The sequence below is a fragment of the Martes martes genome (assembly GCF_963455335.1).
Source record: "Martes martes genome assembly, chromosome: 4".
NCBI classification, from domain to species: domain Eukaryota; kingdom Metazoa; phylum Chordata; class Mammalia; order Carnivora; family Mustelidae; genus Martes; species Martes martes.
In genome coordinates this window covers 182,556,541-182,582,127 of record NC_137891.1, presented here as the reverse complement: position 1 = coordinate 182,582,127, position 25,587 = coordinate 182,556,541, and the positions used below count along the sequence as shown (strand labels likewise).

General features: G+C 42.0%; 1 protein-coding gene across 1 annotated transcript in view; it reads left to right on the top strand.

Moving 5' to 3' along the window:
* The window catches only part of VPS13D (vacuolar protein sorting 13 homolog D), a 254,821-nt gene that overhangs the window by 37,211 nt on the left and 192,023 nt on the right, over positions 1-25,587 (top strand). The window contains exons 21-26 of the mRNA XM_080800390.1: positions 107-1,138; positions 4,597-4,687; positions 6,223-6,349; positions 8,158-8,338; positions 19,025-19,207; positions 24,412-24,634. Of these exons, the coding sequence (XP_080656516.1) occupies positions 107-1,138; positions 4,597-4,687; positions 6,223-6,349; positions 8,158-8,338; positions 19,025-19,207; positions 24,412-24,634 (1,837 nt within the window). The remainder of the gene's footprint in view (positions 1-106; positions 1,139-4,596; positions 4,688-6,222; positions 6,350-8,157; positions 8,339-19,024; positions 19,208-24,411; positions 24,635-25,587) is intronic.

The following is a 25,587-nucleotide window of genomic DNA, read 5'->3' as shown; positions in this document are numbered from 1 at the left end:
TAACTAATTTAAAGCATCTAGGGAAAACCCATAAACATCAACGCTGAAAACTGGAGTGCGATCAGTGATAGCCGTGGAATAACCGAATTCTTCTCTTTGACTGCAGGTGGTGTTAGCAAAGCATGTATATGAGCAGGTTTTACAAACGCTGGACAATCTCGTGTATAGTGAAGATCTGAATAAATTTCCAGTCAGTGCTACCTCCTCACCTTGCCCTAATTCTCCTCTGCCTTCCCTCAGTACCTGTGGAGAACCTTCCACTGAAAGGAAGGAGAATGGATTGTTCAGCCACTCCAGCCTTTCTAACTCTTCTCAAAAGTCCTTGTCTCTGAAGGAAGTCAAATCTTTTACCCAGATTCAAGCCAACTTTTGTATATCAGAGCTTCAAGTCCAGCTAAGTGGAGATCTGACTCTGGGGGCCCAGGGTCTGGTGAGCTTAAAGTTTCAGGATTTTGAGGTGGAATTCAGTAAAGACCACCCTCAGACTTTATCTGTGCAGATTGCCCTGCGCTCTCTGCTGATGGAAGACTTACTGGAGAAAAACCCAGACTCCAAATACAAGAACTTGATGGTGTCTCGGGGAGCCCCTAAGCCATCCAGTTTAGCACAAAAAGAGTATCTTTCTCAGTCTTGTCCTTCAGTATCCAATGTGGAGTACCCCGACATGCCTCGGTCGCTCCCTTCCCACATGGAAGAAGCTCCTAATGTCTTCCAGCTGTATCAGAGACCCACCTCGGCTTCCCGGAAGAAGCAAAAGGAAGTCCAAGACAAAGACTGTCCCTTGACCCCACCCCCTTCTCCAACAGTAGATGAGCCCAAGATACTTGCTGGGAAGAGTAAATTTGATGATTCCTTGGTACATATCAATGTATTCTTGGTGGATAAGAAGCATCCAGAATTCTCTTCCAGTTATAATCGAGTTAACCGGAACATTGATGTCGATTTTAACTGCTTGGATGTGCTGATCACGCTGCAGACCTGGGTCGTGATACTAGATTTTTTTGGAATTGGCTCCACTGCGGACAACCACGCCATGAAGGTGCTGCCTGAGGACATTCTGCAAAATGTGAAGTCAGAATCAAATGCTCTCCTGGAGTCTGAGCTTCAGGATCCCGTTAACACCAAGCTGGATCTCAAGGTATCACGCCCCCTCTGGCTCCTTGAAGTTCTCAGAGTGAATTTTGCTTTGTTTACGTAAATGCAGTCACTGTTCATTTGCCCTAGGAAGTAGATCTTATTGACGGGGGAGCTATATTAGTCTTCCGGATGTCTGTTAAATATTTTAGAAAAGGCTTTAGCATAAATCCCATCTGGAGGCAGGGGAAATAAATGGTTTAAGTAAGCTCCTGTCTTTCCTTGGGTTGTGCGGTTCGGTGGAACGCTCTGGTTTCTTGGAGCCTCAGGTTGCTGGTCTTCGGTGATCTGATCAGTTAAGATAACTCGGTGAGGTACGGTATGTAGAGCACATAGCCGAGTGTCTGATGCCTAGTAGCTGCTCTAGAATGTGGCTTCGGTCCTCTGTCCCTGCTCACTCAGGACGTCGTTGGCTCTCACTGAGGCAACAGGACAACCACAGAGAGTGAAGTCTCACGCCAGACTGCGTGGGTTGGAGTCCTGGCACTTTTGCTCTGTCCTCTGGCTGTGTGGCCTCGGGGACAGTTTTTGACTTCTTTCTCCCCCATTTTTCTCATCAGTGAACTGGGGGGGTGTTGAGCGGTGCCACCGTCATCGGGCTGCCCCAAGGATTCGGTGAGAGAACTACACGAGCAGGGCCCTGTGCGTGGTGTGTGGCGCGAAGCGAGCATTCAGCGAACAAGAACTTGTGTGGTTTTTTGCTGTTATGTGGATTACCAGACTCACAGCCTATCGTTGGTACTCCTAGCGTAGATGTTTAAAAACACATAAAAAAGATCGTGTTTGGGGCGCCTGGGTGGCTCAGTGGGTTAAAGCCTCTGCCTTCAGCTCAGGTCATGATCCCAGGCTCTCTGCTCAGCGGGGAGCCTGCTTCCCTTCCTCTCTCTCTGCCTGCCTCTCTGCCTACCTGTGATCTCTGTCTGTCAAATTAAATAAAATCTTTAAAAAAAAAAAAAAGATCGCGTTTGATTTTAAGGTTATTCTGTTCTGTGTGCTAGCACGGGAAGATGGGGAAGCAGCTAAATGCAGTGGACCCTTTGGGGGCACGTCCTCGGAGCGACAGCCACCCAGTGCCCGGGGCCCCCTGCTGTGGCCAATGCCATCCGTGCCTGGAGGGTGACGTTCTTCAGCTACTTGTTGTAGCAAAGGCGGCCTGGCGCTGGCTGCCGGGGAGCCGTCAGGGAGGAGAATCATGTTTAATCCAGTTGCTACCTCCTTCTTTCCTTGGCTGGTGGGAGGCTGCGCTCCTCTAGAAATGCAAGAGCTTTCAGGACAGAGTTTGGCCGGAACCGGTGTCACCTCTCCTGCTTAGTGCCTGTGGACGAGGGCCGTTGCGGCCCTCTGAGAAACTCCGGCTCCTGTTTAGCTGGATGAATGGCCACCAGGGAGGCTTCGGTCATTGTTTGGGACTTGATATGTTTGTGGCCGTAATTTTCATCTCGCGGTGCTTACAGTGAACAGCCCCAGGAATGCTTTGGTGTTGGGTGTGGAAGTGCTCCAGGGAGCTTTGCACAGGTAGAGGTAGCGGGCTTCGTAGGAGAACAACACTGGATAATGCCCCTTGGCAATGGGCTGTTCTCGAATTTTTAAAAACGTTTTTATTGTGAAAATTTACAAATATAACACAGATAGTTTAATGAACTTCCATTGACTTTATTCCTTTCTTCTTTTTGCTGAAGTATTTTAAAGCAAATTCCAGATCTATCATTCTACCTCTTCATGCTTTGGTATTCCTTTCTAAAAAATGTGGACATGTTCTTCCCTGACCACTTATAACTCAATTAATGAGAATTTCTTGGTATTCTGTAACACTCACCAGTCCGTGATCAGATCTTTCTGATGATCTCAGAGTAGCCCTTTTCCTGGTGGTTTATAGAGAAATGAATGGTTAAGAAAGTTCGTGTCTTCCCTGTGATCTCTGCAGTTCTTTGGAATGCTTTGCTTCGTTTACAAAAGGGGGAGGATCGAATAAAAGGACATGTGACTCTTTTGAATGGGAGTTCAGATAAGGGTCACATGTGACATTTGCTATCCTAGCTCCTAATCTCTGTTAATAAAGAAAACCAGTCTTTATTCCCGCCCCCCTCCCCCTTGCCACTGGCTTATAGAAACTGGGCTAGTGTCCTCTAGACTGTCCCACATTCTGGATTTGTCTTTTGGTTTCCATCTGGCGCCACTTGACTTCTTTGATCTTCTCATTTTAGAAAGGGAAGTCAGCTCTGGAGGTTTGCTCAGATTCAGGTTCGACTTTTGGTTAACACTTCGTGGGTTGCTCTGGGTGCTTCCTGTTGTGTCGTGCTCAAGGGTAGGCAGCATCTGGTGGTCCCACATAGAGTGACACTAGGATTTGTGCTAAGAGTGGGGTCAGGGGGTGACAGCTGGGTTCCTCTAATCAAAGCATTTTTAGCCCCACTGCATTTGTTATTTGGGTGATTAAGTGACAAGGGGCTTTGTTTCCCTCCTTCACGATAATCTTTGTTTCCTTGAGACCGATGTGTCTGTGTCAGCAAGCTTTCTGCAGCCTCCAAGGCCACCACACCTAGAATAATCCCTTCCTTTTTTCTCTGCCTTCCTCTACAAATGTTCCTCCTTCTTATTTTCTTTGTATTATTTTCTTTCTTTCTTTCTTCCCCCGTCTTTTTTGCTCCTTATTGTTCATTCATCAAACTTCACGGGGCACAGGCGTAGTAGTGGCAGGCCCTGGAGATGCAGGGCTGAGTCTGGTGCTTGGACGCAGTGCATGTGAATTGAGGTTCCATCTTTTGCCTTCTCCTCCTTTCTCCCCAACTGATCTCTTATCCCCGGGGATGATGCTAAGGCACCTGTCTCAACACATCCTAGATATAGAAGTCCTTTGAATGTTTGAAATGACGGTATTACAATACAGGATTTATTTGTTACAAGGAATGTGGTTCCTAAGACTGAGGATTTTGGCATTCTTCTGTTTTGGCTTGTCCCTCAAAAAGAAGATCTTGGACTCTGGTTCCTAGGCCAAGTCCCAGCTGGTCAGCAGAGGCCCTATTAAATGTTTATCTAGTCATTAAACAGGATTCTAAATCATATTTATCGTTTTGCTTGGACAGATTTCTTAGGGTCGGACTTAATGAATCTCTATGAGTGATTACAGAATAGCATAATACAATAAACAAATGCAAAAATGAGAATAATTGTTTTATAATGTAACACGTTTCACTGACGAAGTCCAGATGAGGTGAGCACAGAGATGCCGCTGTGGGCCCTGGGTTTTAGGTTGTCCTGTTGAGCCCCTTTCTCATTAACTCTCTCCTCTGATAATGTGTGACGGATCAAGAAAGCTAAAATGAAATTGACATCCACAAAAGTGTTCCCGTCATATTTCCCGAGCCCTTTCTGTATCTTTCTCGATTTGGTTCTGCTGTTTGCCTGACACATGCCTTTTCTTCCCCAGTAAGATCTGCCTTGCTTTATCTCCCACGTTCTTAGGTTCATTCGCTCTCTCTCGTGCTGAATAAGACCACCAGTGAGCTTGCTAAAGCTAGTGTGTCCAAATTGGCGGCACACCTGGAAATGATTGGTAAGTGGGGAGAAATCAAACTTGCAAAATGTGGTAAGCATTTGGACCCCCTGCTCACAAATGTAATTGTCTTCACATGCAAAGTAAGGTGAGGGATCCGTGGCTCGGATTGTGGTTCTTGGTCTGGCTGTGGTTTGTGGTGGTGGTTTCCAAATACTGGCCTAGGGAGCAGAATCATGTGGCCAGCTTGCTAAAAATGCATGTGTCTGGCCGCCCCCCCCCGCCCCAAAATACAATTCATTAGGTTGGGATGGGGCCCTGGCATCTATCTATGTTTTTAACAAACTCTGTCTAGGGTGACTATATAATTTTTTGTCCGTATCAGGACATTTCGAGAGTGAAAGGGGATATTATTAATAATTATACCTGGGAAACCAGGGTATATGTTCACTCTGTTGCCATAATAGCCACCAGTAAGGGGCGTGGTTTTAGGCGGGAGGAAACTGCAAAGCTGGCATTCTGCAGGTTGAAATTGTTAGTTGAACACAAGGGATCCACTACATCAAGTTCTAAATAGAAGAGGTTTATGAAGTGTGAATAAAGCACTATCCCTTCCTCAGAGAACAGATAATGAAATAACGGAAGATCACAGCTCAGATGTTGACTCTGTAGTGTAAACAAGAATGTCTTTCGGGAAAGGAATGATCTGATATTGAGATTTCATGCCTGATGTAAATTCAATTAATTTATAAAAGCTCAGCAGAGATGGGTCTTTAAAATTGGGAGGAGTTTGGGTTTTTTTGTTAGATGACATCAAGGGCCAAATATAAGTACGTCTTCAATTCACTGAGAGCTGAGCTAGCATGGTGAACACAGACACCAAAGTCAGTGCTCTGTAGTGCTAATCATGACGATAAAACTCGTTTTATGGAAGCAACTGTTCGCAGCCTCGCTTTTTAATATCCACACCATGTAAAGAATGATTCATCATGGGTTCACATCCTAGCTGCACGTGTTTTACCAGCCTTCTTTGTTCTTCTCCACCTTCAAGGGGTTTCACTCTTGTAATACCGGAGTAGTTTTAAATCTGTCTCCAGCGTCTGTCTCATTAATTGCACTTTTTTTTTTTTATTAAATCACACTAACACCCACCTAATGTTTCCCGAACACCTGGCGTATCTCTGACATTTCCTCCTTTATTCTTTTATCCACAGTACAATTAATAGACCTTTTGCTGTTTCACTAATTCCAGTTCATGGTCTTAATCTCCGAAAGGATCCCATCTTGTCTGTTTTTAGAAATGTTTTACCCTTTAGTTTGTGTATGCATTTAATTTCTCTCCCCTTCTAAAGGGTAAAGTATGATATTGCTGTATTGTTTCAACCCCCTTTGGACTTCTATACTGAGACTGTTTGAAACGATATGGAAAATGTTTTTGGTGGGTGGATTGGAATATGAAAATTTGCCTTTGACATTTAATTTGATTAAATAGTGAAAAGTCTGAGGCATGTGTCTATCAGTTTTGTGCCAGACATATTTAAGGTGTAGGATGAAAAAAGATACATAAGAATGTGTTCTAATTTTAACATTCCTAGACGGAGACCTGGCCGTACAGGGCAGCATTGGGAGCCTGTCCCTGAGTGACCTCACAGCGCATGGAGAATTCTACAGAGAGCGCTTCACGACCAGTGGGGAAGAAGCACTCATCTTCCAGACTTTTAAGTAAAAATACCAGTTTTTCTCATTTGACATTTCGTTATATTTGCTTGCTATTTCAAATTCTTATTGGTGAAACAATAAAAGTTTAAGAAAATGTTACCTTCTTAGGTAAAATTGACATGATCTAGTTGCAGGGAATCCTGATTTATAGTAAGACTGATCTGTGTTGAAGCGGGCTACTCGGTCTTCATAAACAGATGGCGTGGGATTGAAATAATTGTTTCCTTAAGATTTTTTTTTAAGTAATCTCTACACCCACCCTGGGGCTCAAACTCACAACCCCAAGGTAAGAGTCGTGTGTTCCACCGACTGAGCCTGCCAGGTGCCCCAAAATAATTGTGGTTATTCAAAAGCCTGGGCTCTCCTGCTGGCTTTGCCCTCACTTGTTATGTGACCTTAAGCAGGTCACTTAATTTCCACGAATCAGTTTTTCTATCTAAATATCGAAGGGACATTGAAGGGACAAAGGTAGATCAGTTTCCATCTAGCTCTCAAGGTTCTGTAATGATTTCAGCTTGAAAAAGTTGTTGAAGATGTGGATGTTAAATGATATTACACATTTTTTTCTGTATAAAGACAATCTACATTGAATTTTTTCAGTTCTAGAGTTTAGAAGGCATTTTTGGACCTATGTAGTTTTTTAAGAATGGTTTCTTCGGAAGGCTGAAAGTTTAAAATGGTGGGTTTTCAACATTTTGGGGAGCTGTTGGAAAAAATAGATATCAAGCTCTGCCCCCAAATATTCTGTTCTGGGTCTTTTTTTTTTTTTTTTTTTAAACATTTGCTAAAGTGATTCTAATGTTTAACTGGAGTTGAGAAAAACTGTCCCCAAAGATGTCTGAGGACTTTTTTTTTTCATTTTCAGGGGGAAGTATATCACATTCTCCTGGGAATGTAGATTGACGTGTTTATATTATTACCTACCACAGTGATGTAATTCTTTTTTTTTTTTAAGATTTTATTTATTTATTTGACAGAGATCACAAGTAGGCAGAGAGGCAGGCAGAGAGAGAGGGGGGAAGCAGGCTCCCCGCTGAGCAGAGAGCCTGATGGGGGGCTCGATCCCAGGACTCTGAGATCATGACCTGAGCCAAAGGCAGAGGCTTAACCCACTGAGCCACCGAGGTGCCCAAAGTGGTGTAATTCTATGATAAATGGGATAATTAATATAAGAGTCCTAACTGTCTGCCTGGCACAAAATAGGTGCTTAAGCAAACGTGAGTTTCTTGCCCCTGGGACTGTGTCCTGTATAATTTATTAAATGATGCCATGGCTTTTAAATTGAAAACCATTCATAAACGTTTTCTAATCTGTCTTGGAACGTAGAGGCTAAACCTCTTTGGCCTCCATTTCACGAAGCAAAAAGAAAACAGCTTTCTGCCTCCAGGAGACAGTTTTCCCCAGAAACACTGATTGTGTCGCTTAATGTTCTTTCGCCCTTGTTTCTTGGATGTACTTTTTATCTTTCCAGTCCATATTGTTACAGTCTTAGAGCGGGAAGAATCACTTTTCCCTAAAGGCCGGGAAAGAGTGCTAGTGAGTGGTGTGAGCCGCAGGTGGCTGCTGGGGGAGTTCTGGAATCCAGAGGGAGGCTCGCGCCACGGCTGCCCACCTGGTTGCATTTCACATCCTCATCCTTGCCGCAGCTCCAGAGAGGAGCGACTATTGGAGTCTGCTTTGTCAGACCGGATTGCAGAGTGGCATTTCACTAGTTACAGCAGCTTTCTAGGGGAAACCCCTGCGTGAGCCTGTTTTCTTTCAGGACTGACTTGTGTCTGGCTGCCTAGTCACGCTTCCGCGCTTCTTCCCAGATACGGCCGGCCTGACCCGCTGCTCCGGAGAGAACACGACATGCGAGTGAGCCTCCAGATGGCCTCCGTGCAGTATGTGCACACGCAGCGCTTCCAGGCCGAGGTGGTGGCCTTCGTCCAGCACTTCACGCAGCTGCAAGATGTCTTGGGGCGCCAGCGAGCCGCCATCGAGGGGCAGACGGTAGGAAGGCTCATTTCCCCAAGTAGCTTTTCCAGTTTGACTGATCAATAGAACTTTTAAGCCTCTGGAGAAAAAGTCTGGAAAATTTCACTGCAAAAAGGAAAGATCTTTACGTAATTTTACGCTTACTAGTGTCCTCTGTGTAGCCGATTATCTACAGGAGCCTTTCTGTAATTGGAGAGCTTACGTTCCTCCTTCATCGTGTCGTGTGTTAATGACCTCTAAGATTTAGCTTTAGCTTCCTCTAAAGAAGATAAACGGGATTTATGGCTAACACTTAAGACTTCTGGTCCCTTTTAGTACTTCAGTGGAGACACTTCTCTTGGAAAGTGTTTCCAAGGAACATACCAGTTATATAAAGAGAGTTTTTTCCAAGTAGATTAGTGGTTCCTAGCTTCTTCGTTCATGGTTCTCTTAGTGTTTTGGAAATATTTCCACAGCACGTCCTCAGCCAAAGACACACCTAATGGTCTTTCCGTTTAAAAAGTAGTTAAGTCTTGGGGCGCCTGGGTGGCTCAGTGGGTTAAAGCCTCTGCCTTTGGTCCAGGTCATGATCCCAGGGTCCTGGGATCGAGCCCTGCATCGGGCTCCCTGCTCAGTGGGGAGTCTGCTTCTCTCTCTTCCGCACTCCCAACCCACTTGTGCTCATCCTCTCTCTCTCAAATAAATAAATGAAATCTTAAAAAAAAAAAATAGTTAAGGCTAAACAAGTATGTACACAAGTCTTAATGACTCAGTAGCTGTTTAAAAAAAAACATATAAGTGAAAGAGTTATATTTTTATCCCATTTGTAAATAAGTAACTTGCTACCAAGGGATGTAAGTGCCCTTGGGCACCTTTCAGCTTCTTAGACTTAGGACCAGGTTGGACACGACAGTGCTCATTCATTGTCTCGTGGCCCTGCTTTTTATCACAGCAGCTGCCAGAGACCCAGCTTTGCAAAGATGCCATGTCATTGAAAGGAATGTAGCATGATCTAACATTGAATGTGAACTACCTTAGTCTAATATGTGCAGTTTCCAACAGTTGATGTGTTTGCCTCAAAAATTTGAAATGTCCTGGCAGCATGGACCTGCGTGGCGGTGTCTTATCGTGTCTTGGCACAGAGTTTGGGAACCACAGAAAATATTTACAGTATAGTCCTTTGTAAAACTTACTTATTTTTAAGCTTCATTAAGTAATAGATTATAATTAAATAGGTGCTGTCTTTAGTGACAACATTTTAAAAAGTTTAATTTAATCTTATTTAAATTTTTTGAATGTGTTTCATGTTGATTTCATATAGAATCGATGTAAAAGGACATTTGGAGAAAAGTTTCCTTCTCAATTACTTTTCCTTAATCACCCAGTTTCTCTTCCTGGAAATAATTAATGTTACCTGTTTCCTGTATATCTTCGAGGGAATATAATTTTTAAAAAATATGAATATGAAAGCACAGCGGCGCCTGGGTGGCTCATTTGGTTAAACCTCTGACTCTTGATCTCAGCTCAGGTCTTGATCTCAGGGTTGTGAGTTCAAGGACTGTGTTGGGCTCCACACTGGGCATGGAGCCTACTTAGTTAAAAAAAAATCAGTCGATCAACCTATCTATCTATCTATCTATCTGTAAAAGCACAAATTATAGGGACTATGGGAAAAAAGGGTCAATCTTATCAGTGTCCTAGTACCCAGGTATATTTTAATTTGTTTTCGTTCTTAAGTTTCTCCCTATGCATATTTCCATGGTTGTAATCATAGAGTATGTAACCTTTTTTCTCTTCAGAAACTTTTAAAACAAATTTAGTACTTGACACGTATAAAAGAATATCTCTAGCATGTCAGTTTTGAATATTTGGGAAATAAATAAAAATGACAACATCGCTAACGCTGCTGCATGCGTTCCTTCCCCGTCTCACTGCTGTCAATTCCTTAGGTAACTACTCTCCTGATTTTTGGGTCTTGTGATCCCTCAAACAGAAGTTCCCCTATTACATCTTATTTCATTTGTTTTGATCTTTTAAAAATTGGTATTAGGCTGTGTTTAATGTTCTGTTGCTTGCTTTTTTTTTTTTTTTCCATTTTCACTTGGTTAGATACATTAAGGCTGTTACATGTGATTGCCTTACATTTAATTTCAGTGTTATAGTTCATTGCGTGTAGAACAGATTTATCCATTTTCCTGTTGAACATTTCGTTGTTTACAGTGTTTTGCTGTTGTGCACTATGTCTTTTAGTGCACACGTGTAAGAGTTTCTCCAAGCACGATGTCTGGCCCAGGGGGTATGCACATGTTTAGCTTTACAAGAGAGTGCCATATTGTTTCCCAAGACCATTATACATTCCCATTGGCAATTTATAAGAATTCCTTTTAATTCATATCCTTGTATGAATTCATATCCTTTAATTCATATCCAACACTCGTTAACCTTTTTATTTTGCACCAGTAATGGTGCAAAATGGCATTATATTTTTGGTCTACTTATGCCTTTTATTTTTTCTTCTTATTTTTAAAATAATTTTTAAAATTTTAATTCTACCTCCCTATGCTTTTTTAAAAAAACATTTAAATTGAGGAATAGCATACAGTACATACAGTAACGTAAAATGTGTTAATTTTATGCATACACTTTTTTTTAAAAAGATTTTATTTATTTATTTGACAGAGAGAGAGAGAGAGGGAACACAAGCAGGGGGAGTAGGAGTGGGAGAAGCGGGCTCCCCGTTGAGCAGAGAGCCCGTTGCAGGACTCGATCCCAGGACCCCGGGATCATGACCTGAGCTGAAGGCAGACACTTAATGCCTGAGCCACCCAGGTGCCCCTATGCATGCACTTTTGAAAGCCATCGTGTTAACCTTTTTTCATAATCTGTTTCCATTTTGCTTTGCATTTTTCGTAGTGATCCTATTTGGTAACTGTATAATCCATCTAAGTCAGTGTACTTAACCATTTCCTTGCTTTTTAACATTTAAATTGCTTCCAGTTTTGAATAGCATTGTGTACCTAGTTTTTTTTTTTTTCATTTTTTGAATTATTTTTATAATATTGAATCCTGTAAATGATATTGTTTGGTCAAAGCAATGAACATTTTTGTGACTTTCAATTTGATACTTTTAATAAATGTTGCGTGTTAGAATCATGTACCCTTAACATGATTATTTTCACCTGTGTGGTTCAAGCCAGCAGTGGTACCGTGTGGAATCACTAGGGGTAGGAAGTGAGACAGTGTACATTAGTGTGTAATTGGGTTTAATTTCCTGGGTTAGGCAGAAATTAAACAGGTAAATCTTTGAAGTTTTTGTGATATCAAGTTAGGTAAGACAAGTAGTGAAGGAATGATCTTCCGTTTTGAACAGTGCCAAGTGTGTGGACTCTGAGGAAAAGCTGATCTTCTCAAGGTCTTTAATCCTAGCCGTTTGAACCACCTAGGTTTAAGATTTTGCATACTTAGATGTATGGAGAGAGCTAAAGACGTACTTTTATTTGCTGGTAAAATTGAGGCTCTTGAAATTTAAATACGTTTTTCCTGGTGACAGGTGGTATGCTCTACCTACTTGAAGCTGGATTTTTTATTCCTGTATTTTCCAGGGTCTGTAAATAATGATCGAGTAGCACTTGACGTTTCTTTTTAATCTTGATGTTTGAAATTATAAGAGCATCACGTACCTCAGCTGGGCCAAGTGTGAATTTATTTTTATCCCAGAAGCACGATACAGTTTTCCTGCTTCTTCTGCTGTACATGTTGTTTCAAATATTTGTTAAACTTCTTTATTTACTGAGCAACTGGGAGGGCAGAATTTTGGCGGAGTGATGTGGTATTGGAGTTTTGAAATCTTGGTATAAGAATCTGGAGCCTGGGTGTTGCCAGTAGAAGCTGTTTCACCAGTAGTAAGTTCTTCTTGCTGTTCTGCTGACTCCGATATTAGAGGAAAATGGAGATACAAAATAAGTATGCTGTATGCTCGCTTAGTGGTGTAGTCATGATTCTTGGGAGCTGTCAGAGTGCTTGCACATGTCCCATCTGATCCTTGTGACAACCTGTTTGTTCATTTCTGTGAATTATTTAGTGAATGTTCATTGACAAATGATCTGTCAGAGTCTGCCAGTGCTAGGAACATAATGGAAAACAAGGAAGACAAGGTGATTGCCTTAATGGAGCTCGTGTTTTAGTGAGATGATACAACCCAGCAGAAAATATAATTAGTTATGATTATAGCCAGTGAGGGAGTGGTGGGCAGATGCATTATTGCCATTTCATCAGTGAGGAAGCAGTAATTCTTTTTTTTTTTTTTTTAAGATTTTATTTATTTATTTGACACAGAGAGAGAGAGAAAGAGAGGGAACACAAGCAGGTGAGTGGGAGAGGGAGAAGCAGGTTCCCTATTGACGAGGGAGCCCAGTACGGGGCTCAGTCCCAGGACCCTGAGCCAAAGGCAGATGCTTAACCAACTGAGCCAACCAGGCACCCCAGGAAACAGTAGATCTTAACTCCGCTTGCCTGGAACTCTGGCTGACTCATGATTCAGCTTTTCTCTTAATGGGGATCCAGGTAACATGGAACTGTTAAGGCATGTTGGAAGAGTAGGACTGTGCAGTTTTAGTGCATTAGTTTTGCAGTAGACTTGCCTGCTCCTAGATGAGTGCTTCCACGTGCCACACGTGGGTGGGGGTCATTTTGTCCTTCCAACGGCTCTTGAAGGTAGGGCCTACAATTCCTCCCATTCGCAGGTAAGGGAAGGGAGATCCAGAGACCTAACAAGTTACCCAGGCTGGCCAGACTTCTGAGGGACCAGGGTGGGGATTCGACTCAGGTAGACAGGCTTCAGAGCTCCCGATCTGAGAGCCTGCACTAACCTGCCAAAATGGTAACAACCTTGATCTCTGGCGGTGACGTTACGCTGATATCAGATTCCTTCTATTTGTTTGACTTTCCCTTCTAAGTTCGTTACAGTGAATATGAGTTAATTTGTAATTCTAAAATTTACTTAAAGAACAAAGCAAACAGGCAGTAGTCATAGGTTGATAGATAATACCAACAAATCATCTACGGTTAGAAAGTGAAAACGCTATTTATTATGTTGTGAATTCTCCTGACTTGTGTGCTTAACACCAAAGAAAGAAGAAATTTTTTATGTTATAAAGGCTATATTTTTTCTTTTTAAAAAGTATTCTTTTTTTTTTCTGGTGAGTAAAGCGATAGAAGTTTATTAAGTGAAGATCCAGAAAAAGCTCTCAAAAGTGAGGGGTCGCAACAGGGTTGCCCTAATCAATGTTTTTTATAGTTAATAAAAAACTCAATAAAAATGTGATTAAGTAGAAAATTAAGACTGTCTTGTTCTCACTGTTTTGTAATGTGTATTTTCACTGATCAGTACATGAGAAACATTTCATTATATTAGTGTACTATACTTTTTGTCATCTTTATTGTGGTATGATTTACTTACAGTAAAATTAAGCAATTTAAGAGTACAATTCAATGAGTTTTAACAGTTGTATAGTCTTGTAACCCCAGTTACATCCAGATTTTTAGAACATTTCTGTTACCCACAAAGTCTCCTTGTTTCCCTAGGCAAACAGTCTCCTAATCCCTGTGTCTGGCAGCCATTGGTCTGTTTTCCGTCAGAATAGTTCTGCCATTTTTTTCTTTTCTGGTTTTTTTTTTTTTTTTTTTTTTAGAATATTCTATAAATGAAATCATACTGCATGGTTATATCTGGCTTTTTTCACTTGGCACAATGCTTTTGAGATCCATCCATATTGTTGCAAGTAGCAGCAGTGTGGTTTCCTTTTATTGGCGAGTAGTATTATGTTCCTTGAATGTAATACAATTTGTTTATCCATTCACTCTCTTCATGTTCATTTGCGTCGTTTCAAGTTTTTGGCTATTGTGAATCAAACTGCTGTGAGCACTTGTGAGATCTTTGTATGGTTGTATGTTTTCATTTCTCTTAAGTAAAGACCGAAGAGAGAAATTGCCATGCCAGGTGGTAACAGGGTGGTTGGCCTGCCTTCAGAATTGTTCTGGTGGGGGCACCTGGCCGGTGCAAGCGGTACAGCACGTGACTGTTGATCTCTACGTTGGTGCGTTTGGGCTCCACATTGGGAATGGGGCCACCTTTAAAAAAAAACACAAAAATCATTCCAAAGAAATAAAAAGTTTAAAAAATTGTTCTTGCTATTCTATTCTTTTTTTTTTTTTAAAGATTTTATTTATTTGACAGACAGAGATCACAAGTAGGCAGAGAGGCAGGCAGAGAGAGAGGGAGAAGCAGGCTCCCCTCAGAGCAGAGAGCCCAATGCGAGGCTCGATCCCAGGACCCTGGAATCATGACCTGAGCCGAAGGCAGAGGCTTTAACCCACTGAGCCACCCAGGTGCCCCTGTTCTTGCTATTCTAGATGCTTTGCTCTTTCATGTGGATTTTAGAGTCAGCTTGTCAGTTTCTGTATCAAAATTTCAGCAGGCTTTGTTAGAGAAACTGACAAGCTGGTTCTAAAAGCCTGCTGAATTTTTTTTTTTTTTTTTTTTAGATTTTATTTATTTATTTGACAGACAGAGATCACAAGTAGGCAGAGAGGCAGTCAGAGAGAGAGGAGGAAGCAGGCTCCCCGCTGAGCAGAGAGCCCGATGTGGGGCTTGATCCCAAGATCCTGAGATCATGACCTGAGCTGAAGGTAGAGGCTTTAACCCACCGAGCCGCCCAGGTGCCCTCCTGCTGAAATTTTGATTGGGATTGTGTTGGATCTGTAGGTCAACTTTTGAAGAATTGACATCTTCGTACTATTGAATCTTTTGTTTGAGTGTGGCCTATTTTCTCCATTTATTTAGGTCTTCAGTTTCTCTCAGGAGTGTTCATAGTTTTAAATGTACTGGTCTTAACGCACCTTTGATTAAATTGATTCCTAGGCATTTTATATTTTTGATGCTGTTATAAGTGATATTTAAAAAGTCTCAATTTCTAATTCTCTGTAGAGTGTACATAGAGATAAAATTGATTTTTAGACACTGACCTTACACCCTGCAACTTTGCTAGATATACTTACCAGTTCTGGTTACTTTGTGGAGATTCTTTAGGATTTTTTGCATAGATGATCACATTGTCTTTGAATAGAGTTTTACTTTTTCCTTTTCTTTTTCTTTTTTTTTTAAAGATTTTATTTATTTATTTGACAGAGAGAGAGAACACAAGTAGGCAGAGAGGCAGGCAGAGAGAGGAGGAAGCAGGCTCCCCACTGAGCAGAGAGCCCGATGAGGGGCTCGATCCCAGGACCCTGGGATCATGACCTGAGCCGTAGGCAGAGGCTTAACCCACTGAGCCACCCAGGCGCCCTCTTTCCATTTTTTATTTTTATTTTTTTAAAAGATTTTATTTATTTATTTGACAGATCACAAGTAGGCAGAGAGGCAGGCGGAGAGAGAGGGGGAAGCAGGCTCCCTGCTGAGCAGAGAGCCCAATGTGGGGCTCGATCCCAGGACCCTGAGATCATGACCTGAGCTGAAGGCAGAGGCTTAACCCACTGAGCCACCCAGGTGCCCCTACTTTTTCCTTTTCAATCTGTATGCCTTTCATCTCTTTTTCTTCTCTCACTACACTGACTAAGACTTCCAGGACAATGTTGAATGGAAGGGGTGAGAGCAGACATCCTCACCTTGTTTCCAATCATAGGGGAAAAGCATTCAGTTATTCTAGGGGTTGGCAAACTATGGCCTGTGAGAATATGCACCTACATACACATGTCCATAACGTTTTCTTGGAAAACAGCCAATTCATTCATTTACGTATTATGTGGATATTTTCATAGTTTTCATAGTTTTCTAATTTGTTACGGATTTGTATATCTATGTTCCTGAGGGATATTAGTTTGTAGGTTTCTTTTCTGGAATAGAAAATAATGCCTTTTCTGGTTTTGGTAATGGGGCAGTGCTTTCCTCGTGGAATGAATTGGAAGTGTTCCCTTTTCTATTTTCAGAACAGTTTGTGTAGAATTGATATTCTTTCTTTGTATATTCTGGATACAAGCCCTTCGATGTATGTGTTGTGAATACCTTCTCCCAGTCTATGGCTTTTTTCCCATTTTCCTATTCTTTGAAAAGCAGAAGTTTTTCATTTTGATGAAGTCCAATTTTTTTCTTTTATGGTTAGTGCTATTTGTGTTTTGTCAAAGGAATCTTTGTCCACCACTAGGTGGCGAGAAGTTTCTCCTATGTCCTCTGTTCGAAGTTTTATAATTTTAGATCTCTTCCATTTTGAGTAAATTATTTTTAAATATTCTTATCTTTTAAAGTCATCTCTACACCCATCATGGGGCTTGAACTCACAACCCTGAGATCAAGAGGTGCATGCCCTACTGACTGAGCCGGCCAGGTGCCCCTTTAGTTAATTTTTGTGTATTGTATGAAATGAGGGAGGAGCTGTTTTTTCCCCACGTGCGTATCTAGACTGTTCATTTCCCCTTGTGTTATCTTGGCACATCTGTTGAGAAACAGTGGACCATAAAGGGATGTGTATATTTCTTCACTTTCTATTCTCTTCCCTTGATTTGTGTTTAATTGTATGCCAGTACCATCTTGTCTTAATAGCTATCGCTTTACCCTGTGTCTTGAAATTGGGTAGTGTAAGTCCTCCAGCTTTGTTCTTTTTCAGGGTTGTTTTGGCTACTTTAGGACCTTTGCTTTTTCATACCAATTTTAGAATCTTTCTACAGTAAAGTCTGCTGGGATTTTGATTGGGATTGCACTGAATCTCTCTCTCTCTCTTTTTTAAGATTTTATTTATTTATTTGACAGAGAGAGAGAGATCACAAGTAGACAGAGAGAGGGGGGGAAAGCAGGCTCCCCACTGAGCAGAGAGCCCAATGCAGGACTCAATCCCAGGACCCTGGGATCATGACCTGAGCCGAAAGCAGAGGCTTAACCCACTGAGCCACACAGGCGCCCTATATATCTCTTAATAATATTGAGTCTTTGGACCTCTAATGTGGTATATCTCTCCATTTAATTAGGTCTTCAGTTTCTCTCACTACTGTGTTACAGTCTTGGGTACTCGGTCTCACACATCTTTTTTGTTAAATTGATCCCTAGGTCTTTGAAATTTTGGTGCTGTTGTAAACGATGTTAATTTTTAAGAAAATTTCAATGTCCAGTTGTTTATTGAATGTGTGAGAAATATAATTAACTTTCACATATTGACATGTTGAGCTCTTACCCTTCAATCTTGCTAAACTTATCCTAGTTCCTTTCGATTCTTTAGGATTTTCTCCATAGGTGATTATGTTGTTTGGAATAAGAGAGTTGTATTTTTTTCCTTTCCAACCTGTAGATCTTTTTGTACAGACTAGGGACTTTAGCATAATGTTGAATAGAAGTGGTAAGAGGGGATTCCCTTGCCTTGTTCCTTATCTTGGTGGGAAAACATTCTGTAAGTCTGATGTTAGCCGTAGATAGTTTGTGCATGTGCTTTTTTTTTTTTTTTTTAAGATTTTATTTATTTATTTGACAGACAGAGATCACAAGTAGGCAGAGAGGCAGGCAGAGAGAGAGGAGGAAGCAGGCTCCCCATAGAGCAGAGAGCCCAATGCAGGGCTTGATCCCAGGACCTGGAGATCATGACCTGAGCCGAAGGCAGAGGCTTTAACCCACTGAGCCACCCAGCGCCCCTGTGAATGTGCTTTTTAAGGAGTCTCTCCACTTCATCTAAATTGTCAGTTTGTTGGCATGAAGTTGTTCATAGGTTCCCTTTTTAATATTTGTAAGTTCTGGTGGGGGTGCCTAGTTGGCTCCATCGGTTGAGCACCTGCCTTCCGCTCAGGTCATGATCCTGCTGTCCTGGGATCAAGCCTGCTTCAGGGTCCCTGCTCAGTGGGGGGTCTGCTTCTCCCTCTGTCCCTCCCACTCACTCGTGCTCTCTCCCTTTCTCTCTGAAATGAATAAAATAATTAAAAAAAATTTTTTTTTGTAGGTTCTGCAGCAATGTCCCATACTCCTTCCTGATAGTGACTATTTTTGTTTTCTTGATTGGTATAGCTAGAGGTTTGTCGGTTTTATCAGTCTTTTCAAATAATTAACTTAATCAAGGCCCGTGTTATGGCCCAGACGTATTCTCAACGAGTATGCCATGTATACCTGGAAGGATTGTATAGTCTCTGGTTGTTGGGTATTGTGTTGTATAAATAAATGTTTAATTGATTTTTAAAAATTATCCATCTGTTTTCTAAATAGCTGATTTCTGCGTTATATTATTTTTTTCCCTTCTACTTACTTAGGTTCATTTTGCTTTTCCTTTTTCTAGCTTCTTAGACTTTGGTCACTGATTTTAATCTTTATTCTTTTACATAAAATAAGCATTTAATACTATACTATACATTTTTCATTAAGCACTGTTTTAAGTGTGTCCCACAGATTTAAATATGCTCCTTTTTTTTTTTTTTATCAGTTAGGCCAAAATATTTTTCTGTTTCCCTGCGATTTCGTCTCTGACCCTTGGGTTATTAAGCGTGTAGTCTACTTTCCAAATATTTGGGGGTTTTCCAATCTTGTTAGAAATCTTGTTATCAATTTCTAGTGCAACCCCATGGTGCTGGAATATATTCTGTGTGATTTCAGTTGTTTTAGAATTATGAATTCATGGAACTTTTGGGAACTGGAGGCTGTCTGGTTATAAGATTAGGGCATTGACTGAGCCTCTGAGTTAATTTTTCTTCCTGTTTCAGGTGAGAGACCAAGCCCAGCGCTGTTCACGGGTTCTCCTGGATATCGAGGCGGGTGCTCCTGTTCTCCTTATCCCTGAAAGTTCCAGATCAAATAATCTGATCGTAGCAAATTTGGGGAAGTTGAAGGTCAAGAACAAGTTTCTCTTTGCTGGTTTTCCTGGGACCTTTTCCTTACAAGATAAGGTGAGCCATCAATATCCATTCCCTCGAATAGTCCAACTACTCGCGTGCCAGTAGATTTCATATGTTGCCCCAAGATGACTTGTAGCTGCTGTTACTTTTGTGGTGTATGCGGCTTGAACAATTTTTTTTGACATTTTATTGACATTTCAGTTAACCTTTTAATAGAGATAGTGTAAATTATAACCTTTACCAGTTGTGTGCAAACAACCAACAGAACCAACCTTCTGTCTGTATAATGCTTTTCTCACAGGCTGACCTTGTAAGTGATCAACTTTTTACGTGACCTGCCTTTTTTCAGAGGATGGGATTTGGCCCATGGTTTATCTGAAGCCGTTCATATCTTCATGATAAAATTTTATATAGCATATGGCTTTCTAGTTTAAAACTACTTTAGCTCTTATTTATTTCTTATGATGATGTTTAGCGGTGACTGGGCCGAAGATTGTTGCTTTCATTTTACGTTCGTGTAGTAAGTCACGGTGTCGGTTTCGGAGGTGGTCTCTTGAGCCCCTCCCACCCACTTCTGCAGTCAGGGAGGCTAACACTGATGGAACTTAGGACACGCTCCTGCTGTTCGAGGCGTGTATTTTAATGGAAACTTGCTGGTTTCCACGGCGGCTTTGCACTATATTTGCTTATGAAGAACAAATTCATTTTAGCTTGTCAGAAAAGCACTTACTGAAATTTGTAGCTAGTCATGCCCGTCTTCAGTGTAATAGCTAATAACATAGGGAAAGAGCCTTTGAAGGAGGAGCAATCATAGCAGTAAATAGTCAACATTCATTGGATGCTTCTTATATACCAACCAGTGCTAAGCTCTTTACATATTTGTCCATTTTTTTTTTTTCTCCTTAGCAACCTAAGGGGGTATCTGGTTTCATTAACTCCATTTTTCGAGCTGAAGATACGGAGACTTAGATAGGGTGGGTCATTTCTTTTGGATAAGACAGCTAGTCACAAGTACAGCACGGGCCTCAGACTTGGTGTGTCTGCCTTCCATACATTCTCAACTGTGCTATGCCTTCACCCCGCGCTGTTAGGATTAGGCCTGTGTGGGGACAGTCAACTGGGGAAGGCTGTCCCTACCATGTGCCTTACGGACCCCGGCCTGCATACCTGTAGCTCTCTGGAATTTTCTAAAGGGTGTGGCTGAGTTCATTAAAATAATTTTCAAGGGAAGAACTCCAAAGACGATCACAGAAAAGATACACATTTGAGCAGTTACTGTTTGCCTCTCTAGGTGTAGAAGGAAAAGAAAATGAAAAACTGTGAGTAGGGTTCTAGTTGTCACCAGGACGTTGCCAGGAACCTCAGCTCTGGTCAGAAAGTAACAGGAGATGATATTTGTTGGTAATACCTGAACTCAAATAATTTTGTTTTCAAATTACTGTCTCCATATTTTTCTTCATTTGTTTTGCTACTCACTCATCCATTTACTCACTCTTACTAAGCTACACATCCTGAGCTGAAAATACTTGATTCAGCGAGTGGGAGCCGGTAGAGTAAGAAGGGTGCAGACAGATGGCGTGAACGTGGCAGCCATGTTCATGTGTCATAACCTTGGGTTCAGACGAGAGTGACGGTGTTTGGACGAAGGGTTGAGGGGTGGGTTGTCCATGTATCACCTCACTGGTAGTCACTCAAAGAAACCCGATGCAGTGATCAGAGCAGAGGGTGATGCCCGAGCGGCAGTGCTCAGCATTGGAGGCCCCACATTGACCTCACAGCTTCAGCTTCGTAGTCGGGCCCTCAGGCAGAGCTGATGATTTAGGACTCGGTTGCTTGTTGACCTCGCTGTAGGAAGCCCTCCTGCCAGAATGATAGGCCTTCCCTGCTTTGATAGGGAGAAGTAGGCTTCCACTTAGGTATGGTTTTTTAAGAGAGTAAAAATAAAATCATTCTCCACCGGTCTTTAACAGCAGGCCTGGTAGAATCTGGCAACCTGGGTCTTAATGAAGAAAGTCTGGTTTTGCAGTTGAGAGAGAAACATTTTGCTGTTCACTGACCAAAATCTTAAAGAACATAAAAGAAAGACACATTTGTGAAAAGAAAGATTGGTAACTGCTTCTCGAAGTTCTCGCTTCTAAAATATCCTTAGTATGAGGTATTTCTACTTAACATGACTAGATTTTTTAAAAAGATTTTATTTGTTTATTTGAGAGAGACCAAAGAGAGAGAGAGAGTACCCGAGCTTGGGGTGGGGGAGAGGGTGGCAGAGGGAGATGGAGAAGCAGACCCCCCGCTGAGCTGGGAGCCCGATGCGGGGCTCCGACCCAGGACCCTGGGATCATGACCTGAGCTGAAGGCAGATGTTTAACCCATTGAGCCTCCCAGGTACCCCAACATGACTAGATATTAAACAAATGTGTCAGAGCTTGTGTTTGCACGTGAAGATTGTCCTCACCGTCGCCTTGGGACACTTTGTTCCAACATCTTGTTCCAGCTGTGCTGCCATCAACTGCCCAAGGGGGAGTTGAATCCCTTCTTTGGAACGGTCTTTTGAGCCCACAGTACGTTCCTCGGGGTATCTTTGTTTGTGGTAAATTTTTGTTTTGAGCACTAAATTTTTTAGGAAGAAATCAGCTAGAACCAGAATGAGTGATCAGGTTGAATAATACCATTTTTGTTTCTCTCCCCTTCCTAAAAAGGTAAAGGACCTGATGTTCTGTACTGGTTATATCTGTATATGGGCTCATGCGCTGAGAAGTTAGACTCTAAGAATTGCTAAAATATTTGAAGAAATTTTTGCACATGAGTTTCTGTTTTGTTAAATAAGCCGAATGACAGCACGTAGTTTGCAGTATTGTAATGAAAGACTTTTCCTGTATTTGTTTTTGAGGATTTGATTTTAAGTGGCAGTGCCTACAAGGATCGCTTTTTCTTCAAGGTATAATATGCTTTTTGCCCCCTGGTTATTCGGAAAAACCTTATGGGATTCAGCAGTCAATTCACATTCATATGCTCTAAAAAGAAAACTTTGAAAAACCACGTCTTTGGGAACCACATAATCTGGGAAAGCTGCTAATTACCTTTTTGTCCCTTTGACGAGTCACTTCCGTCCTGCCTAGAGAAGGCCTTCTTTTTTTTTAAGATTTTATTTATTTGACAGAGAGAGATAGAGACAGTGGAAGAGGGAATACAAGCAGGGGGAGTGGGAGAGGGAGAAGCAGGCTTCCCGCTGAGTAGGGAGCCCCATGTGGGGCTCGATCCCAGGACCTTGGGATCATGACCTGAGCCGAAGGCATATGCTTAATGGTTGAGTCACCCAGGTGCCCCTAGAGAAGGCCTTCTTAAGGACCAAAAAAAAATTTTTTTTGGCTCTAGGCAGTAATTTCTTGGTGATCTGATTTTCTTAAGTCCTCCACAAACTTTTATCTCGTTACATGCCAGTGATTGTTCTGTAGAATTCCATAAGGGCTGCTTGGAGTGTGTCGCTTGGTCAAGTCTTTGTGTTCAGATAACCCTGTCTGTGGAGCTCACCTTTCCACAGACACAGTCAGGCTCGGTTGATCTAGGCCTAGATGAAGTGAAGAATTAATTTTCTTCACCTAAAATCACTTTGCATTTACATTTTCCCTTCAATGTATTTGCATGTGTGAGGTTTGTCCAGTATGCATTCCAGTGGTTAAAGAACAGGAAATAATCCTGAAATCAAAGCTTGCGGGGGTGGGGGGGGTGAGGGGTAGGGAAGGTAGGGGGATGGGGTGGTATTTGCCTTTGAGTCCCCCCCTCCCACCCCCGACTCCAGTGTGTTTGGGATTGTCTTACACAAATCCATGTCTTAACGAGCGCGGGCTTGGATCTTTCACGTATGCTCTCCTTTCATTCTTCTCAACCACAGTTTGCTGCGCTTAAATCATAATTTCTAAGTCAGCCTTTCAAAAGCTTTGAGTTAATCTCCTCAAGCCATTGATTTATTTAAACCAACTACAGAGAGGATGTAGAGATGAATCAAGTCAAAGAGCAACAGCTACACTCTAGAGTTTAAGTAAATTAAGAAAGGAGGAAGATTTTTTTTTTAAGATTTTATTTATTTATTTGACAGAGATCACAAGTAGGCAGAGACGCAGGAAGAGAGAGAGAGGGAGAAGCAGGCTCCCTGCTAAGCTGAGAACCCGATGCGGGGCTCGATCCCAGGACCCTGAGACCATGACCTGAGCCTAAGGCAGAGGCTCAACCCACTGAGCCACCCAGGCGCCCCGGGAGGAAGGTTTTTAATGTCGAAATATTTAAGAGCATTTACCTTGCAATTTGCTTTCCAAAAAAAATGCAGAAAGTAAGAACTTGGTTTTTGTTTTTTTGTTTTTTTTTCCGACTGTTACTTGTGAATCACTGGACTTAAGAGAACTGGGAAGAACAGTATTGCCATCGCCTTTTCAGAGCTGCGAGGAGTAAACACATAGGGCAGTGCTGGCGGGAAACCCGTTCTTCCCCTTCCCCGCAGCACGCCTGTGAAAGTGGGTCGATGGTGGCAAAGCCCTGCAGATAGGTAGCATGGAGGCTTGGGTGAAGTTTAAAAGTCGGTTGTTGAATCATTCGGGTGAAGAAGATTTCCACTGTTAGCAGAGAACCGAGGGTACTAAGTATGTGAGAAAAGCGTGTCGTGTTTTCGGTAGAATTAATTTACGTTACTCGGTATTTGCCCTTAGTTTTTATGCCCTTAAACAGAAGCATAATAGGAATGGCCAGCCTCCTGAGGTTTTCATTTGCACAGTTACTTGAAGAGATGAGAAATGAAGCCCAGACGGAGTGACTTCTAGGAAGTGTAGACATGCTACCGTGATGTCATTCCTTTGGAACCACGTTGCTGTAGATATGTTCTCTTAGAATTACAGGCCCCTCCCCTCCAGCAAAGCAGTAACACATTTGGTATGGCCGAGAGCTCTGCCTTCGCTGTGTCTGACCTAGACTGAACCACCAACAGTTGGCATCTCAAGCCAACAGATAATATATTCCTGCAAGATGGCTATAGTTCTCAGTAGGTGTTGAATTATAAGTAACATCTCTGCAGATAATTACACATGACAGGAAAGATCATGACCCTGTTACCCTTTTGTTGATGGGATTTGGGGGGCTTGGGATTTGGGGGGCTTGTCATAGAGTCTTTGAAGAGCCCAGGGACTGGGGTAGGATTTTCAGGAGAGTAAAGATATAGTCGCCCCATTCCTGCCTTCTAGTTTTATTTTGTTTTTCTTTTTCCCCAGGAATCTGTGCCTTCAGCATCCCCAACGGGTACTCCCAAACACAACATGAGGAAAATGACAAGCATGGAGGACCCAAAGGGAGCACATTCCGAGGGGCTGTTCATGATGCCTCCTGCTGGAATGAGTCTAGGCAGCTTGAGGAGTGAGTCTGCACCGAGTACTTCGACCAAGCAGCAAGGGCAACAAGCCGCACCCTCCGCCAGCCAGCTTTCCGGCAGTCCAGGTAAAAGAGGAGGAAGGAGCCACGCGACGAAGGTGGGGAGTTCAGGAGATTGTGGCAGGTGCCTCTGGGGGGATGCATCAGAGTGGTATCAGGGCTTTAGTGATAATCTGATTTTGGTATTATTTTAGAAAGCTGAAGAGTCTCAGGATATAGATTTTAACAGTGGGCGACTTCTGAAGTACAGTTAAATTAGCAAGACACAGTGTGAATAAAGAGGTTTAGATTGTCTCTTAGGACTTTTTCCTCAAGGTCAAGGTGGTTGCCACAAGGTGGTGATAGTAAAACTGGAATGATTCCTGTATCCTTAGCCGTATCCTTGCAAGTCACTGTCAAGACGCTGTCTGTTTTCTACTCAATTATTATTCTGTTTAATTCTAAAAAAACAAAGAACTCTGAAAAAATGTTATTGTCAATTAGGTAGCCACAGAGATACTGTAAGTAACAATTTTGCAAAGATAGGAACCATCCCGTTACTGGTCTTCTCTGGAATTTAAGGATGCATTCGTTATTCCAGATGAGAGCCTGATTTTGGCCTTTGGCGTTTTTAAAAAAATTAAATGTAACTAAATTTAATTTTTTGTTTTATTTTATTTTATTTTATTTTTTTAAGGTTTTTAATATTTTGCTTTATTTTAATTCCAGCATATTAACACAGAGTGTTATATTAGTTTGAGGCATACAGTGCTGTGATTCAGTGCTTCGTAGTCACCCTGTGCTCGTCATGACCAGTGCTCCCCATAGTCCCCATCAGCTGTTTCCCCCACCCCCTACCATCTCCCTTCTCATAACCGTCAGTTTGTTCTCTATAGTTAAGATCTGGTTCTTGGCTGGTCTCTTTCTCTCTCCCTCTCTTTTTTCCTTTGCTTGTTTGTTTTGTTTCTTGAATTCCACATACGAGTGAGATCATACGGTATTTGTCTTTCTGTGACTGACTTATTTCACTCAGCGCAGTA